The 20570-nt window shown below is 43.5% G+C and overlaps 1 protein-coding gene across 3 annotated transcripts in view; it reads right to left on the bottom strand.

Moving 5' to 3' along the window:
- The window catches only part of OSBPL10 (oxysterol binding protein like 10), a 271282-nt gene extending 258862 nt beyond the window's left edge, over window positions 1-12420 (bottom strand). For 2 of the 3 annotated variants that reach the window (XM_032459364.1, XM_032459365.1), the window contains exon 1: window positions 8651-9452. In XM_032459364.1, coding sequence (XP_032315255.1) covers window positions 8651-8931 — 281 coding nt within the window. In that variant the 5' untranslated portion in view covers window positions 8932-9452. Of the gene's footprint in view, window positions 1-8650; window positions 9453-12330 lie in introns of those variants that run through there. The other variant, XM_032459366.1, reaches the window with a different exon arrangement.
- Window positions 12421-20570: the final 8150 nt, after the last annotated feature.

Raw genomic sequence — 20570 nt, 5'->3', positions numbered from 1 at the left:
CCTTCTAAGTGGGAGGCAGAGGGAGATTTGACACACCCAGAAGAGAAGGCAATTTATGAAGACAGAGGCAGAAACTGGAGTGATGCCTTTACAAGCCAAGGCATCTGGCAGCCACCAGAAGGTCGAAGAAGCAAGAATCAATTTTCCCTTAGAATATCCGGTGGGCGCACAGTCCTGCCAACACCTTGATTTCAACCCGGTGAAACTGATTTCAGACTTCTAGCCTCCAGAACTATGAGAAAATAAATTTCTGTTGTTTCAAGCTACCAAGTCTGTGGCCATTTTTTAGGGGGGAGGGGAGTTAGGTTTACTTATTTATTTGTTAGTTTTTTTAATGGCAGTGCTAGGGATTGAACCCAGGACCTCGTATATGCCAAGCACGAGCTCTACCACTGAGCTATACCCTCCCCGCCTGTGGTCATTTTTTTATAAGAGCCATAAGGAAACTAATGCAGACTGGAAGCCTTAAAGCTGTATGGCTTCTGTCACCTTTCCACATTCCCCCAATATCAACTGAAACTTCTAAGAAAATAACTTAATTAATTTCAAATTAATGATTTCGTTCCTCAAAAGAAAACACCAAAGAACATCTCATTACCATGCGGGGGGAGCAAAGATTTCCTAAACAGGACTCAAAAAGAACCAAACATACAGGGAAAAAATTTAAAATGTGACTACATTAAAATTAAGAATTTGTGTTTACAAAGACACTAGTAAAAGACAAACTGGCAAACCATAGAGTGAAAGAAGATATCTTTTCTCTCTGTATACGTAGTGCCTGTGCACACGTGTACACATACCCATCAATGAACTCACATCTAGAACACATAAAGAACTTCTACAGGTCAGTAAGAAGAAGACAGATACCCCAGTACAGAAGTGGGCAAAAGACTTAAATAGCATCTTACAAAACATGACCTCCACATGGCCAATAGATACATGAAAAGACGTGAAACTCCATTTGTCATCAGGGAAAGGCAAATCAAATGATACACCACGACACACCCACCAGATTGGCTAAAACGAAAACAAGAGACAATGTCAAGTGTGAGTGAGTATGTGGAGCACCTAGAACTCTCATACATCGCTGGTGGAGTATTAACAGATCCAACCACTTCAGAAAACTCTCCAGCAGTATCTAATAAGCTGGACATTTGCAATATCTCCACTCCCAGGTATCCACCCACAGAAATGCATACATATACTCCCCAAAACTATTTGTTCGGAAGGGCCAAAACCTAGGAAGAACTCAGATGTCAATCTATAATACATGTAAACATATTTAGTAAACTCACACAATGGAATACCAAATAGCAGTGGAAACAAACAGACCACGACTGTACACAGCAACATGGTGGGGCTCACAAACCTATTATTAAGAGAAAGAAGCCAGGCACAAAAGATCACACCCTGTACAATATGAAATTCAAACTAATCAAGGTACTGGAAGTTAGAATAGCGAAGCCCTCGAGGGGAATGACAGGAAGGGACAGGGTGAGGGGGCTTCTCTTTCCTGATCTCCGGGTGCTATGTGTATGAAAATTCATCTAACTATGTACACACATGAGTTGTGTACTTTTCTGAATGTCTGTTAGACGTCAAATTAACCCTCCAAAAATTCATCTATTCAGAGATTATGTGACAAGGTATGGGCAGCTTTTTTTCCCTCAATAACATTTTCAAACTGCAAAATGGATGCAAGTTCACCTTTGGGAAAAAAATAATAGAAGGACAAAAAGAGAAGAAAAGAAAACTCACCCACAACCCCACCAACTAAGGAAAATCATGGTAACCACTTGGTGTAAATATCCTCAAATACATGTATGTTTTAAAAAGTGGGGGAGAGTCTTCAAATGATAAATGCTGGAAAGGCTGTGGAGAAAAGGGAGCCCTCCTGCACTGCTGGTGGGAATGCAGTTTGGTGCAGCTATTATGGAAAACAGTATGGAGATTCCTTAAAAAACTAAAAATAGACTTACCATATGATCCAACAATTCCATTCCTGGGCATATATCCAGAAAAACTCTAATTCAAAAAGAGACATGCACTCCAATGTTCACAACAGCCCTATTTACAATAGCCAAGACATGGAAGTCACCTAAATGTCCATTAAGAGATGACTGGATAAAGAAGTTATGGTGTGTGTATGTGTAATGTCCCCTAAGACATACACACACACACACACACACATATATATAATGGAATACTACTCAGCCATAAAAAAGAATGAAATAATGCTATTTGCAGCAACATGGATGAACTTAGAGATTATCATATTAAGTGAAGTAAGTCAGACAAAGACAAATATCATATGATATCACTTATATGTGGAATCTAAAAAAATAACACAGATGAACTTATTTACAAACCAGAAACAGACTCGTAGACATAGAAAACAAACTTATGGTTACTGGAGGGAAAGGGGTGGGAAGAGATAAATTAGGAGTCTGGGATTAGCAGATACAAGTCTGGGATTAGCAGATATGTATATAAAATAGAGAAACAACAAGGTCCTACTGTACAGCACAGTGTACTATTTCAATAACTTATAATAACCTATAATGGGAAAGAATCTGAAAAAGAATATATATATGTATGTATAACTAAATCACTCTGCTGTACACCAGAAACTAACAACATTGTAGGTCAACTAAACTTCAAAAGAAAAATAAATACATTTTTTAATTTAAAAAATAAAAAATAAAAAGGGAGGAGAGCAGATCTTGCAGGGAGTGGTTAACACAGCAGGTTATAACATATACTATATATCATGTATATTATAGTGTATATATATACCCATGCATATATACCCATATATATGTAATATGCATTTTGTAACCTAAACAACCACCCTTTATTATTATTGTCAGTGAAGCGATCCAGTGTCCCTAAATGATTTGAGAGCAGCCTTAGAACAACCTGACAACCCAGATGCCAAGATGTGCAAATCCTTGCAGAATAGGGGTAAGAATATTAAACCAGAGCAGTGATTTTCAACCCTGGTATCATCAATTACCTCTAAAACAACTGGAATAGTCAAAAAGCATTCATTTTAATTCAGTATGATTTTTAAACTTAATCTATGCCTCCACTGACTTTTCTAAATGGGCCCGGTGGCCCCAAAACCCTGGGAAATCATGGTTGGAGGCTGAACACTGTCTTCTCCAGGTACACTGTTACTGCAGATGAAGTCAAAAGAAAGCCCTGGACGTCTGTCTGGTCCCTAAAGGCCCACCCTGGGTGGGTTGTAATTTCCCCAAGGTGAGGGTGGGCGTGTCTTCTGTCCCATAAGAGAAAAACTAATGGTTGCAGGGAGCAGAGCAAACAATAAACATATTAACTCAAGGGCGAGGCTATGAGCAGGTAGAGAAGTAAGAATTACAACAGTCGCTAACACTGGCCAAAACAAAACTAGGCCCTGGTTTGATTTCCTCTCAGTCGTTCATTCCTTTTCTTAATCATTCAGTGATACTTACTGAACCCTTATTATACGCCACACTCTGCTCCAGACACTGGAGGTACAGCAGTGAACAAGACAGGCAAAATTATCCTCTGTCCTCAGGGCGCTTCCATCAAGCACAGAAAGTCCAAAGGGTGAAATACTGAGCACACTGGCAGGTGGTAAGTGTTAAGGGGAAAAGCAAGGAAGGGAGACAGAGGCTGGAGGAGGAAGTCAGTCACTTCCCATCGAGGTGAGTGTTTGGTTCCAGGGTTTATTTTGTCTGTTTGGGTCCTCTCTCTTTTCTTCTTGGTGAGCCTGGCCAGAGGTTTGTCAATTTTGTTTACTCTTTCAAAAAAGATAGCTCTTGGTTTGATTGAATTTTTAATCTCTATTTTATTTATTTCCTCCCTGATCTATATTAGACCTTTCCTTCTGCTGACTTTAGGTTCTGTTTGTTCTTCTTCTAATTCTCTTAGGTGATAGGGTAGGCTGTTAATTTGAGACTGCTCTTCATTTTTGAGGAAGGCCTGTATCACTATGAATTTCCCTCTCAGGACTGCTTTTGCTGCATCCCATAGATTTTGTGTGGTTGTACTTTCATTGTCATTTGTCTCAAGGTATTTTTTAATTTCTTCTTTGATTTCATCATTGACCCACTGGATTTTTCAGTAAGCATGTTGTTTTGTCTCTATGCAATAATTTTTTTCTCATTTCTCTTTCTGTGGTTGATTTCTAGTTTCATGCTGTTGTGGTCAGAAAATATGCTTGAAATAAATTCTGTCCTCCTAAATTTGCTGTAGCTTGTTTGGTTCCAAGTTTTAAATGATCTCTCTCTCTCTCCTCAAAGAACTCATCATCTCCTCTCCAAAGAACTCTGCGATAATTATGTTAATGGAGTCCCAGAGTAATCACAGCATTAAAAAAAATAGACCAAGAATTTTATGGACCAGAAAGGGTCCATTTAAGAAGGGACAAACTGAAGATACAATAATGGTTCCCACTTCCCAGGAACCCACTACACGCTATTCTCAGTCCCTTACACACCAGTATCTTCATTTAATCCTCATACTGATCTAATGACAAGGGTAAGGGTAACACCATCTTTGACATTTAACAGATGGGAAAACGGAAGCCCAGGGCAATGAGGGAACAGGCCCAAGGTGACAGGTGTGCTAAATGCTGATGTCAGGGCTTGACCCAGAGTCCACAGTGCTCTTACTTTCCAAATAAATGTCCACTGGTCGCCCGAGGTTTTCTTTTGCCAACATTTGTCTTCCTTACCCTATTCAGGATTTGCCTTTCAGTGTTCTACTGAGTTCTCACACCCCCACCAGTCACCTAGAAAAGAATTAGAGGCTGGTTCCATATCTGCAGTGTTTTCTTTTCTCCAAATACCAAAAACGGAATGGCAATGAAAACCCTCAAAGATTCAAATAGCACTTCCTAGAACTAATTAGAAATTATTTCCCCAAACACTTGAAGTTATGAGCAACCCCTAAGCAGTTCCATTTTGGCTTAAGACTAAAATTGGCCTTAGGGCAAATGAGAGTTCATATAGCCAATTTCTTACCAGGTATGAAACTCTCAAACTGAACACAGTCTGACTCCTGGTTGTCCCCCATCCTACCCACAAACCCATTCATCCCCTGTGACCCTCATCACCGTAGAGAACACCTCAACCTCCCAGCCTCTCAGCCTACAAACTCAAGAGTTATCCTTGACCCCTCTCTTCCTCTCACCTCCACAGCCAACCCATCAGAAATCTCTCCTCCCCACTCCAAATCTGTCCTTTTTCTCCATTTCCCTTGTCTCTGACATCCAAGCTCCCAGCATCTCTTGCCTGGACCACCACACTGAACTCCTAACTAGCCTCTCAACTTCCTGACCTGCTCCTCAAAACCTGCATCTCCACACAGTAGCCACAGTGGACTCTTTAAAGCCCAAATCAGACCATGTCACCTCCCTGCTTAAAATCCTTCTGCAAAACCAGAACAGTCTTCAATTCTTCCCCCAGCCAACAAGGAGCTGTGTGACCTGGCTCCGGCTGGTTTCCTCAAGCCCTGGGGCTCACTCTCCCCCTGGTTCACTCCATATGAAACCCAAAAGATGGGTGAAAAGACAGTTGCTCTATATTAAAATGTCAAGGGCAGTAAAGACAGGAGATCCACACAAATTATTTCCACAAACATGTACCTTTTAGTCATCATTTTTAAACTGTATTTTTAATCTATATACCACCTGCCCCTTTTTGAAATTTTGTTCATTTGTTTAGATGAATTTACACTTTAATGGCATCCTACAGGTCTATATCATGCTATCATGTCTGAAATATTTTCTTTAAGTAACTCTAATAATGAACTATAGAAACTCCCTAACGGGTATCAGCCCCATGCTCCAATGACGTCACACTCTTTCAACCAATGAATGCAAGCCAAGGAACCCTGACGTCCTCTCCTGAGTGTGTCCCACACGTGCCACGTTCCCTCCTGTGACCTTTTTTTAAGTCATTTAGCTTGCATTCTGGCCACACTGCCTTCCTTGAGGCATGGTGATGAGGGTGAGAGTACTACAAATAAATTAAAGCAGAATATAAAATTGAATATTAAAATATAAGTTTTACAGCAACTTGAGGACACTAGAATAAAAACTGTTAGTGAGGGACCAGTGTTAAGTCCTGGGGGCTGGTGAACGATGTTATCAACTACATGGCAGCCTAGGAACACGCACCAAGGACTTTCTGGTTGGAGATTTGTGCTTAACAGCAGGCAATTTGAACAGAACTGTCAAAGGGGCATGCCACGTAGCCCCCAAATGCAGGTAGCTTGACTCAGCTTACCTCCTTGCACCAAAGCATTTCCCTGGACTGAGGAGGGGTGGGCTCCTTCCACTCTTCAATCCTGAGACTCTTTCACTACTTGATGAGAAGGTGCCCAGGTGTTCTGGACCTTAGAGTAGCTCCACAGTAGCTGGAACAACACCTGGCATATAGCAGGCTCTCAATAAAATAGTCTCCGAATAAATAAATGGAGATATGAATGTATTTTCAAAGTTTCTATCTTTATCCCCCTCTCTCCTCCTCTTCACTGATTCAGATCTCCCTTTATAAGACCCCTTGGTGGTGGGGAAGGGTATAGTTCAATGGCAGAGCATGTGCTTAGCATGCATGAGGTCCTGGGTTCAATTCCAAGTCCCTCTGCTTAAGAAATAAATAAATAAGTAAACCTAATTACTTCCCCCCCCCAAAACAAACAAACAAAAAATTGCAAGATCCCTTGAGAAGGGAGAAGCGCAAAATCACAACCCTCATAGATTTTCTCCAGAACACTAACAGCCCCTCGGCCAAGGTTGAGAGATCACCGATGTGGGAAACAAACCCCCATACTGAGACGCTAACCATTAAAAAGAGACAATGCTTTTGGAGTCAGTGGTAGACTTCCAAACAGGTGAGTCTGCTGTGGTAAGAACAAACACTGGCAGCCAGCTATAAACCACAGCAAACAAACTCGACACAGATGAGACTTCAGCCGTGTACACAGCACATTTCACCTGTGTAACCTGCAATCACGTAGGTATTATCATGATATTGCTATTAATTTTGCCCCTTCTCTATCTGGCCTGCAACCTAAATACCCCAGTGGATTTAATTATACAAAAGCATGAGTTACTCCAATTCCTCCTAAATCCACTCCAAAGAACAAATCCTTTAATATACACTGCAGGTAAAAATACCATCCCCAAGTGAAATAACTGTAATCCAGGGTAACAGCTCTGCTGGCCTCATAAGCTTCTTGGAGGGGGGCTGGGGAGCATTAAAGGGAATTGTCCAAGACACAAAACAAATGTTATCACCAACCAGGCACCTCGAGGTGCCATTAACAAGACAATTACCAAGAACTGAAATCAGATTTAGTCATCTCCTCTCTCCTCCTACGCACCCTACCTATTCCCTTTCAGCTTTCAAGAAATTAAGGGGAAAAGGGAAAGGCAAAAGCAGACACTGGGGCTATTTTGAGAAATAGGATTCAAAAGTTCAGGCGCAACTTCCACTAACGTAGTACAGATCTCCAGGGAAACCCAGGTGACTCGGAAAGTTCTCTGTGGGTAACAAATCAGGTTCCACACTTCGGAAGTCATCCTCCCCCTGGCTGTTTCATGTAAGTCACTGCCTGCTGTTTCAGCTATAAACAATCTGAAACTTCCAATGGATCTACAGGCAGAGACTGTACTCTGCTCACCAGCAGAGATAAGCAGGAGTTCCCAGGGTGTGATTCAAATCTCACAAACATCCTTAAGAACGCAAGTCCTAAGAGCCAAGCGCTACTAAGGGCGACACACAAGATCTCCTCAACAACCTCTCCAAAAAGCCCCGTTCTCCTTGCATGGACATTTGCATTTCCCTCTGGCTTGTTTTTGAAAGACGAAGTTTAAAGATGTAAACAGCAGTACCCCATCTGCTCCTTTCAAGTCTTTCTCACGATCCTCACTATGGCAGTCCACACACTCCCGCGACCCCTTCCCTTGACACCCAGGCTTCCCAACTGTGAGAGCAGAGTGAGCAAGGAACTTCAAAAAACACTTAAAGGGGGGAAATCATAATAATTTAAATAGCGAACCACCCCGATCGAAAGGGGAGAGGGTGTTAACAAAAACAATTTTTTTTTAAACCCTAAACTTTCTTTGCAAAGATTGGAGGTTCAAAGCTCATCAGCTGAGCAAGGGGCTAGCACACGCACCGGAAGGCGCCGAGGATAAGGGGCTGGTTTCTGTTGGTGGTGGTGTTTTTAAACACCAAAGTTTTAAACGAACTACGTTATGGAGAGAATTGCTGTGATCGGACCAGATGTATTAAATTTTTCATCCAGGCAGGCAGCACGCCCCCCTCTGCCTCCCATCCTCAGCCATTCTTCACGGGTGCGGGAAACCGCTAGAAGGCAGGGCCCGGGGACCAGTGCGCTCGCCGGCTGCTCCAGTCCCTGCAGGTGCCAGGGCTCTCGGTTCCCTCCCCGCCACTGCGATGCAGTCCTGGCGTGGGGTCGCGGCGCGCCTGGTCCTGGGCACCCCATCTGGAGGTGAGCAGGGATGCAGGAAGGGCCCCCGTGCCAAGGCGGCCCAGGTTCGCCGGCAGCACGATCGCGCACGTACACACACACTCACACCTAGCGGCGCGCAGGGAGGGGCGCGCGGCGGCGCGGGCAGCGGGCGCGTTACCTGTTCTGCCAGCCCTGGAGGAGGTTGGTGTATTTGCTGAGCACACCCTCGAGCGCCGGCTCCCGCCGCCGGCCGCCTCCCCCGCACGGGCTAGCGGCCACCGAGCCCGGGCTGCTGCGGCTGCCCCCGCCGCCGAACCCGGCGGTCGCCGACCGGCCGGAGACCCCATGGCCCGCCAGGGAGCAGGAGGGAGAGGAGCCCGCCGAGGTGGCGCGGCTGCTGCTGCGGCTGCTGCTGTTGCTGCCCCCGCCGCCGTCTGCGCCCTGGGCCGCCCTCTCCATGGTCCGTGCGCGCCCGGGACGCGGGTGCCCGCCGCGGTGGCGGCCCCGGCGCCGGGGCTCCTGGCGCGGCGGCGGCGGCTGCTGTAGCTCCAGGCGCCCGGGCCGCGCGTGGCTGCTCCAAATCCCAGGCAAATGCCTGACTCATACAGGAGGAAGAGGAGGAGGAGGCGAAGGAGAGCTGGGAAGGAAGCCAACGGGGCTGGATGCAGCTGCGGCCGCCCCTCCTCCAGCCCGGCCCCGGCCGGGCCCCTCCTTCCGCACTAGTTTCCCGGGCAAGTTCGGAGCGGGTGGCCGGTTCGGCGAGCCCTCCTCCGGTTCCACCTCCTCTTCTTTTCAGTCCCAGCGGCCGCTCAGGCCCGGGGGCTCTGGGCGCTCCCCGCGCGGATCCGCTGGGTGGGCACGCCTGGAATCCACACCCTGTCACCCCTCGCGCGCCTTCTGCCGCCCCCTCTCGGATCCGAAGGTGCGAAGGGGAATCTCCGGCGTCACTCTCCAGCCCCCACCCACCTCGGGACCTGGCGGGAGGGGCGGCCCCACCCACCGGGGCGGCCCCACCCACCCGGTCCACCCGGATATGGACCCGCCCAGCCTAACACTGGCTCACACGCACACGCCTCTCTGTCTTCCGCACCAAGCCTGAGCTCACGTGCACGGTCACCTGGACATGAACCTCACTGGCCGAGCCAAGGAACAGAGCAGGGAGGTCCCCCGGGTTGTCCTGCAGGTCCAGGAGGGCAGGGGAGGAGGTTCTCACAGGTAAGCTCGCCCGGGGCATTTTCACCCAACAACAGGGTTATGATACATGCACAGTGAACCCCAGGGCCAGGACCGGAGTGAGGCAGGAGGACTCTGGGGCTCCTTCAAGTGCCTCTGAAAATTGAGCGTCCTAGGTGCCGCACATACCTCGCCCTAATCCCCACCCTGATGGACACACAGAAACGCCAAGTCCAACCCTACCTGGTGTTACTGTGCAACAGCAAGCACCTGTGAAGCTCGGCCATGGGTAAGCCTGCACTGAAGGCAGGAGAAATCACACTTATAAACAGGGTGAAGTATTCTGTGCGTTGGCTGTAACTTCTGCCTCAACCCCCACCCCAAGGTACCCTGAGTTGCAGCTGGCTTTCTAAATCTGAAGTTGACTTGCTGAAATCTGGCAAAAGTAGACCGGTTGAACTCTCTCCACCCCACTCATGATTTTTGTGAATATAAATATCCAGTGCAATCTGGAAGTTTATAAAATTACCTAGAAAAATAGCTTTGAGGATCTCACCACTCTCCCCGCAACACACACACACACACACACACACACACACACACACACACACGAAAACAAAAACAAAGATTAATAGGTGATCCCTTTCCAAAGGATCTACAAATCCATAAAGCAGATAAATAATTCAACAGCTTAAAAATTACTAAATGGAATAGAGTCAGCTCTCATGGGGACAATGCCCCAACCCTGACCCCTTTCTAGCTCTGTGTCCTTCCAGCAAGCCTTCAGAGGTGCCTGAGCTCTAGAAATTCTCATGGAGAAGCTTCTGGGCCTATGAGAGATGGTTGTGCCCTGAATAAATTACAATCCCAAGAACCCACACAGTGTAAAACAAAGAAAACTTCCCCCAAAGAGACTGCGTGGTAGAAAAGAACCAACTTTCAAGCCAGAAAGAGCTGAGTTCCAATCTATGACCTTGATCAAGTTACCTCTTTTAGCCTTAGCTTTCTCACTTGCAAAATGGGACTAAGCATGCTACTGGCCGTGATGAACTACATAAGAATGTTTATTTGTTCAGAATATTTACCGCCTCTTCCTATGGGAGGAATACCCTCCCTCCACATCAGCCTTCGGCTTGGGCACAGAACTCTTTTGGCCAATGGCATGTGAACAGATGTAATAACATACGCCACTTGCAAACATATGTCTAAGAGCTGTCCTGTGGTTCCACCATCTTTCTCTTCCCTCTACCAGGTGATCAGCCTGTCCCAGATCAAGGCTCTCCTTCAGTTTGGGTCTTGGAGTGAGAAGACAAGTGGCAGAGCTGAAGCCAGTTAGCCTTGGCCATGTCACATGCACAGGATGTTTGCCATAAGTCACTGAGATTTTAGGAATTATTTTGTACCACTGGCATCACTTTGCCTAAGCCAGCTGACAGACCGGTCAGTACGTGAGTGTTCATGAAGTCCTCCATTGACATGAGGACTGGGAGGTGGGTGAACAATGAATGCCAGTCATTTTTTATTTTTTGTCTTTTAATGGAGGTACTGGGGATTGAACCCAGGACCTCCTGCATGCTAAGCACGTGCTCTACCACTGAGCTATTGCCCTCCTCTCCAAATGCAAGTCATCATGTGACCAAACAACAGCCCTCCTGGGGGGCTGCTACCTTATGATCTGGCTACAATCAGGGAGGTACCGTCACCTTATTTCATATTTTCAAACCTCTACTACCATCATTCCATCTGACCCAGTCCACACCAGTGACTAGATGAGCCAGAACAGCAAATTCTCACTTTGGTCTAAAAAACTGAGACCCTAGAGACAGTCCCATTGAAGGGAGGAGAGGCTAAATTGAAAGGAACAGCCAAGGCCAGTGTCCTAGTCTGTGCCGGCTGATGTAACAAGAGACCACAGACTGGGCACTGATAAACAATAGAAATTTACTTCTCACAGTTCTGTAGGCTAGAAGTCCAAGATCAGGGTGCCTGCTTGGTCAGGTTCTGGTGAGAGCCCTCCTCCAGGCTCACACTTTTCTTTGTCCTCACGTGGTAGAAGGGGCTTGGGAGTGCTATGGGGTCTCTTTTATAAGCACACTCATCTCACCCTCAAGAACTAAGCACCTCCCAAAAGTCCCACCTCCTAATACTGTCGCATTGGGCATCAGAATTTCAGTGTATGAACGGGGGGGGAGGGTGGCAGGGGACACAAGTGTTCAGACCACAGCAGCCAGGATGGCCCAAGAGCAAGCCAGCTGTATGGGAGTGGAAACAGCCAAGGAGGTACATCAGGAGCAACAGATGAGTGGAGCAGATGTGCTGAAAGACAGGCCACACCGCGACAGAGAGGGGAGTGCGTGCTAGAACCCAGGGCCTCTTGCATGCTAAGCAGGCACTCTACCACTGAGCTGTACTCTCCCCCTGCAATTTCTCTTGGGAGAGGAAAATGTCTTATGTTAGAAAAACAACTTGAGAACAAAAGACACAATACGTTGGCAAAAATATTTGCAGAACATATACGCCCCCAATAAGGACTCATTTCCTTAACCTACCCAGATTGCAGAAATCATTAAGAAAAATACAAATGTAAGTAGAATGACTGGAAATCTAACACCCATCTTGGACCATGTGAAGGCTTTGGGAATGGAAGCCATCCCTGATTAGAACAGTAAGACAAACACACCAAACCTCTTAAAATAATGGGCAGAAACAGCAGCCCCCAGTAGGGGAATGATCACCCCAACGTCTCCACATGGACCTAGTGGTCTGGAGTTTCCAGGAGTTGCTTCTGGAGCCCCCTCATCTGGTTCGGAATATCATTCTTGCCAATGGCACTGGAGTCTTGGGAGGATGTTCGTGGACCAGCAAGGGTGGGGATCACTGATGCGGTCGGCCAGATGACGGGAATGAAGCTGCACACAGGTGGAGAGAAAACTCACAATCAGATCACCCTCTGTTTCAACTTGGCCCCCACTTGTGTTAGAAACAACTGGTCTAACGTGTTCTCCATCCCGAATAATAACAATAATACCTCACATTTATTGAGCCCTTACTATGTGCCAGATACTGTTCTAAGTGTTTTACACGTAGTAATTCATCTAATCCTTACAACAACCACATGAGCTGCGTACAATTCCCTGTTCCTGTTTCACAGATGGAGGAAAAAGGAATCAAAGAAACATGAAGCAACTTCCCCCAGACTCTGCTGGAGCTAGAATTTGAACTCAGGCAATTGGACTACTGAGCCTGAGGCTTTTCCCTCCACATTATGCCACTTGCTTCATAATGGATCCAGTCTCCCTTCATCTACTGAATGAGACCACTGAAAGTACAGCTCAGTGCCTGGAATTCCATTTCCCGCTATACTTCTGTTCATTTACAAACTGATTCTCCCATCACCATTCTGAGAGCCACAGGCAGGAGCTTGGGCCCCGAGCATGCAGCCACAGGGCCTGCAAGCAGTTATACTCAGGCAATGTTAATTGTGTGATAAACGAAGCCCAATTTTACCGTGGAAGAGACAGAAACTCAGAAAGGAGGAGCTAATACTAAACCTGAACCCAGGTCTTCTGACACCAAATCCTGTGTTCTTGCAAATACAGCCTGCTGCCTGATCTTGGCTGCGGTGTGTACACACAACTTTACCACCACAGTTAGAGCATGGACAGTCCACCAGTCTATGAACAAGCAGCTCCATTAGGACCACCTGGAGGGTTACATCTAGGAGCATCAAATTACTACAAGGGTCACAGGCAACTTTGTAGCACAGCTGTATATAAACTAACATTTTTCCAAAATGGAAATTATGTCATTGTGTTGATTAATTGTATTTAAATGGATGCTCATTTTTAAAGATTCACATATGCAAAGGTACAATGTAGAAGGTGAAAGATATCTGTAATACCTCCCCAGAGGTAACCACTGTAATAATTTATATGTATATTTTTCCAGACACTTTTCTATGCAGAAATGTAGTTATATATTATCATATTCAAAAACAGGTTGAATTATGCTGTACACCAGAAACTGACACAACACTGTAAACTGACTATACTTCAATTAAAAAAAAAACCTCAAAAACAGGTTTATATGGGGGGTGGGGGCAGTAGATAAACTAGGAGTTTGGGATTTGCAGATACTAACCACTATATATAAAATAGATAAGCAACAAAGTCCTACTGTTTAGCACAGGGAACTACATTCAATATCTTGTAATAACCTATAATGATAAAGAAAATTAAAAAGAATATATATAAATAAATCAATATACTATACACCAGAAACTAACACATTGCAAGTCAACTATACTTCATTAAAAAAAAAAAACAGGTTTATACTGTAAAATATATAATGATTTCTAAAGTGCTTTGTTGACTGAAGTACACAGCATCAACAGATCCTTTTAGAGCTACATCACCATTTGTAAGAGTTTCAGAGTCTTCCGCTATATATGTGCACCCCGATTTAATCAACCCACTACTAACAGACGCTTCAGTGTTTCAAACTTTTGCTATTCTCAAAAGTGTTCTTGTGGGAGAGGGTATAGCTCAGTGGTAGAGTGCATGCCTAGCATGCACAAAGTCCTGTGTTCAATCCTCAGTACCTCCATTAAAAAGATAAATAAACTTTAAAAACCTAATTACCCCCCCAAAATAAAACAAACAAAAAAGTATTCTTTAAATAACCTTGTGCATTAGTTAAATTGTTTCCTTAGAATAAAATACTGGAATTGTAATGACTGAGTCCACCTGCATGTTATCAATATGGCTCATGTATTGCAAAATTCTCCCAGAAAGTCTGCATCAATTTTCACTATACTGATTCTGTCTGTCTTCTCGCATGTTTGAGCAATTGCTGAATTGTCGAGGTTGGCCTTGGCTGAGACAGCTGGGCTTGCCCTCCTCCCCAGGGTCTCTCATCTTCCAGGAGCCTAGCCTTGTTCTCAGAAAGAGAAGGCATGCCAAGCCCCCTAGAACCTGGTCTGGGGACTGGAACAGGGTCACTCCTCCACATTTCAACAAAGGGTGCTGACTTTTCCAGATACCCAGGGAGGGGTCCCCCTGCCACTGTTCTGGGTTCCCATGGTAACTTAAAAGAAAACTTTAACAATGTCTGGAGCTCCTGAGGTCCTGCAGATGAAGGAGGAGGATGTCTTCAAATTCCTTGCAGCAGGAACTCACAGAAGCTCTTCTCCCACAGACTCTCAGACAGAAAGTGGAAAAAAGGTTGATGGAAAAGAAAGAGTTTCTTTAAAATGTGGGAGAAAAAGAAAGAAGGAAGGAAGGTAGGGAGAAAAAGAGCTGGACCAATTGGACATTCACACGCAAAAAAAACCTGAAAAACCCGTATCTCACACTTTATTCAAAAATTACTTAAAAATAGATCAAAAACTAAAAAGTGAAACCTAAAAATATTAACTTTTAGAAGAGAACATAGAAGAAATCTTTATGAACTGGGGTTAGGAAAAAAGAGCAAATGCGGGTTACCTTTTGTGAAGAGGGAAGGTTAAGGGGAAGGTAGAACATGGCTCAGAGAGGAGTTGAGGACCATGGAGAACTAGTCCCAGGTCTTGAGATGCAATGAAGGGACTTGCGACCGGATTGCAATATGTCAACTGGATTTTAAATTGCCATGGACCACTGATTCCTTCCTGCCTCCTGTTTCCCCCTTTTTGAACAGGAATGCCTACAGCCCGTACCTGGTTACCACTGTCTGTTGAGAGCGGAGGGGACATATTACCTTTCTTCAGTTTCACAGGTCACAGGAACTCACTCAAGGAGCTGACCTTAAGGAGCTACACCTGAGGATCCTCCCCTCTCCTGGACTGGACTTACAGGACACAACTCTGGGCTTCAAGCTGGTGCAGTGATGGAGTGAGACTCTTGGGGGCCCTTGAGTGGATGACTGTGTTTACATGTAAGAGGGATATGAATTATTTGTGGCCAAAGGGTGGACTATTGTGGTTTCAAAGATCTGCCTACAGATTCTGTGATACTCTCTCAAGAGGTGGAGCTTAATTCCTCTCCCCTTGAGTGTGGAATGGACTTGGTGACATGCTTCTAACAAATGGAAAGAACATAGCCGAAGTGATGAGACATCATGGCCAAGGGTATACTATGAAAAGAAAATGGTTCCTGCCTTAGGTGAATGTTCTCTCTCCCACATCACTCGCACTAGGGAAGCCAGCCGCCATGTCATAAGGACACTCAGGCAGCCTACGGAGAGGAATTGAAGTATGCCAGCCACGATGTGACTCATCTTAGGAGCAGATTTTCAGAGGCCAGCTAACTGCCATATGAGTGACCTTGGAAGAAGCTCCTCCCAGGTCAGGCCTCAGGATGACTGCAGCCCTGACTGACAGCTTGACTGCAACCTCTCAAAGGACCCTAAGCCAGAAGCCCCCAGCTAAGCTGCTTCCAGGTTCCTGACCCTTAGAAACTGTGCAATAACAAATGTTTTTTTTTAAGCCACTAAACTTGGGATGTTTTTTACTCAGCAGTAGATTACTAATACAGGTGGCTAACCTTGAAACTTGTCATTTTGTGATTTTGGTCTCTTTGTTTCCTTCTCACTACCATTAACCAAATTTTCATATCCTGAAGATATGAACCAGAGAAAATAAAAGAATTCATGGCAGGTTAAAAAAAAAGTATATCAGTGTGGTTGGCAAAAGCATAGACACATAATAAATTAGGAGTTTGGGATGAACAGTTACACATTACTATATATTCAGTAGATAAACAAAAGAGGCCTACTGTATAGCACAGGGAACTACATGTGATTTCTTATAATAAGCTAAAAGAAAAAAGAACCTGAAAAAGAATGTGTATGTATATATATGTATAACTGAATCACTTTGCTGTACACCTGAAACTAACATTGTAAATCAACTACAATTCAATAAAAAATAAATAAAATAAAATAAAAAATAAAAAATAAAATAAATAAAATAAAATAAAGCATAGACACATAGAAAAATGGAACAGAATAGAAAATCTAGAAATAGTTCCATACAACAGCCAATTGATTTTTGACAGACGTGCAAAGGCAATTCAGTGGAGCTTTCTTTATTAGTTTCCTGTTTTTGATATAAAATATGAGCACAAACTTAGTACCTTAGAACAACACAAATTTATTATAATTTGTTATCTAACACTTCTGGCAGTCAGAAATCCAAAATGGGTCTTACAGGCTAAAATCAAGATATTAGCAGGCAGGACTGTGTTTTCCTGAAGGCTAAGGGGAGACTCAGTTCTCTGACTTTTCTAGTGTCTAGGTGCACCTGCATTCCTTGGCTCATGGCCCCTTCCAGCAATGGCATCAACCCAGCCTCTGCTTCTGTCAGTTCATTCCCTTCTGACTCTTGACCTTCCTTGGTCCCTCTCATAAGCATCCTTATGATTACCTTGAGCCCACTTGGATGATCTTTTCAACAAATAATGCTGGAATAACTGGAAATCATATGCAAATATATATATATGAGCCTTACCTACACCTTATATAGAAATTAATTAGAAATGGATCATAAACCAAAATGTGAAAGGTAAAACTCTTCAACTTGAGGAAGAAAATATAGGAGAGATTTTTGTGAACTTAGATTAGGGAAATAGTTCTTAGATACCACAACAAAAGCACAATCTATTGTTAAAAATTAAAAATTTGACATTGTCAAAATTAAAAATTTGTTCTGCAAAGGCACTGATAAAAGAATGAAAAGACAAGCCGCAGACTGGGAAAAATATTTGTAAGTCACATATCTGACAAAGGACTTGCCTCCAGACTATGTAAAGAATTCTCAAAATGTAGAACTAAGAATATAAGCAGCCTTATATCTTAAATGGTGAAAGATTGAAATCAAGTAAGATATACAGATGGCAAATACGCACATGAAGAGATGCTCAACATCATTAGTAATTAGGGAAATGCAAATTAAAGCTACAATGATACACTACATACCTATTAGCATGAGTAAACACACACACACACACACACACAAATTAATGATACCAAGTGCTAGTGTTACCGAGTCTAAGCTGATACTCTGACTGCACAATAGGCCAATAAATCAAGAGACGAGTTGTTGGGACAAGGAATGGCAACTTTACTCAGAAAGGCAGCAGACCAAGAAGATAGGGGACTAGTGTCCCAAAGAACCATTTTACCCGAGTCAGAATTCAGGCTTCTTTTATACTAAAAGGGGAAGCGGTGTGGTTGGTTGTGGCAAACTTCTTAGTGTTGGAATCATTTGTTCTTGCCGCTGTCCCCATAGATCCAGTTATGATGTTTCTGTATACCTCCAACAAGATAAATTTTATTCTCTGTTCTGCAACTTTTTATCTTTATATGAATGGGAAAATGTTACACCTTTAAAGGTCGGAGCCTTGAGAGTGGGCTATCTGTCTATTTCAGGCTCTAGGCAACATTTAGTGATTAACCTATAGCAAAAGCAGTAGAATAGAAAGGTTATAGTAAAAGGAACAGATCCAACATGGAGTCGGATTTGCTCTTCCCTATTGCATGAGTGAAGACTTGGAATAACTGGAACTCTTACACATTGCTGGTGAGAATGCAAACTAAGAAAGCCACTTTGGAGAACTCTATGGCAGTTTCTTCTAAAGTTAAACACACTTTCCAAGTGAAATAAGAGAAAAGACAAGGACTGTATGATTTCACTCTTATGTGGAATATAAAAAACTAACAAAGAAACAGAACAAAATAAATGAACAAACGAAACCAAACCAAACGAACACATACACACAGAGAACAGAGTAGTGGTTACCACAGGGGGAGGGGTTGGTGGGGAGAGTGAAGTGGGTAAATGGGATCAACTGTATGGTGATGGATGGAAACCAAATGTTTGGTCATGAGCACACTGCAGGGCATACAGAGGTAGAAATACAATGTTGCACATATGAAGCTTATATAATGTTACAGATCAATGTTCCTTCAATTAAAAATAAATAAATGTGCAAATGAAAGAAGAAGAAGAAGAAAAGAAACACTAAATACAACCTAGTTATATCCCACTTCTGGATGTTTATCTAAATGTAATGAAAATCTATGTTCACAATAAAACCTGTATATGAACGTTTATTGCTGCTTTAGTCATAATCATCAAAATGTGGAAGCAACCCAAATATCCCTCTACTGGGGAATAAACTGAAAAGAATATGACACATTCATACAACGGACAACTATTCAGCAATAAAAGAGCAAACTATTGATCCCTGCAATAGCACAAGTGGATCTTGATGCATTATGCTAAGAGAAAGAAGCCAGGCTCAAACACATACTATATGACTCCATTTATATGACACTCTGGAAAAGGCAAAACTATAGGGACAGGGAACAGATCAGTGGTTGCTAAGAGGCAAGGGTGGGGCTAGGGCTGGACTACAAAGAGGTAGCTGGAGAGAATTTTTTGGAGGAAGGTGAGGTGATGGAACTGCTCTGCATCAAGATTGTGTGGTGGTTACAAAGGACTCTATGCACATGTCAAAACTCATAGACTGTCCACCAAAAAAGACTGAATTTTATTAAATGTAAAAATTTTTAATAAAGTTTTTAAAAGAGGAAGAAAAAGATATATGCGGTCAAATGACGAGTTACCCTTATGTTATGGAATGAGTTCTCTATGTCAAGGAGCAGAAGAATAAATGGATGGATGAAAGGATAGAAGGATGGGTGGATGGATGGATGGATGGATGGGTGGATGTCTACCTGCATGCTTATCATCTGCTCAAATCTATAGGTTTCCAGGTGATATTACTCAGGACTTTAGGTAGGAGTGCAGTGTCTCTTATACACTACTCTCAGCTTATAGTACAGTGGGTGTCTGAGGATAAATGAGACCCCAAGTATGAAAATTCTTTATAAATTTGAAGTGTAATACAAATGCCAGCTATGTTACTGCTAAAAGAAGAAACAATCTAGATATTCATTCATTCTGCAACAATGCTGAGGCTCCTGAGAGGCCACAAAACAAATACTACAGGTTAAAAAATCCGTAGAAAGACAGTCTCCGTAGATGCAGCAATAGGCGGGTGGTGTGATGGATGGTGAAGGGCACGCAGCACAAAGCCACCACTAAGACCATTCATGACATGCCCCTTCCAACTCGCCACCCGACAGATACTCCACAGAGGGCTGAAAACACAGGATGAAGCCAAACCCAGCACTTTCTTGAAAAGGAAGACAAAAGTCCAGAAAGAGGAGGAAACTTTCCCAGGATCACACTGTGAGCTGGTGGTGGAACTGGAGCCCCAGTCTCATGGTAAATATTCTTCACTGGATTCCATTTCAACTCAGTTTTAAGTCATGTGCAAAGCAGTTATTCCAACTTCCCAGCAGCTGAGCCCTAATAGCAAAACTGGCAGGTTACTGAAAGAGGCAAAATAATCCAGAGACATAAAACAAGAAAAAAACAAAACAACAAGGACCTACTGTACAGCACAGGGAACTAGATGAAATTTCTTGTAATAACATATAATGGAAAAGAACCTGAATATATATATACATATATATATATACATATATATATATCTCTCTGAATTGCTTTGCTGTACACCTGAAACTAACACTGTAAATCAACTACACTTAAATAAAAAAAAATTATAATGAGAGAAAACAATGTAGCATTCCTATGAAGGAAAACATCTATCCAAGGAAATCTTTTAACTGAGAACTGTAACTTTCTTTTTGCTACAATCTGCTGGGAAGAATATGGTTCTCTTTGCTTTCCCATGCTAGAGAACAGTGACACCATGGTGGGTTATTTTATTTAGAGGGTTTCTCAACCTCTAAATACGAGCCATTCTCTGCCTCTACATTTAAGCCAACCTATGCTCTGATCTAAAGAACTTTTTAAAGATATAAATTTCCAAGGAAGAAAAGAGGTTGGTGAAGCTTAAGGCTTTTATCCACAGATC

The sequence above is a fragment of the Camelus ferus genome, chromosome 17 (assembly GCF_009834535.1).
Source record: "Camelus ferus isolate YT-003-E chromosome 17, BCGSAC_Cfer_1.0, whole genome shotgun sequence".
Taxonomy (NCBI): Eukaryota; Metazoa; Chordata; class Mammalia; order Artiodactyla; family Camelidae; genus Camelus; species Camelus ferus.
The sequence above is the reverse complement of the archived record's forward strand: the minus strand, read 5'-3'. Positions and strand labels throughout refer to the sequence as shown.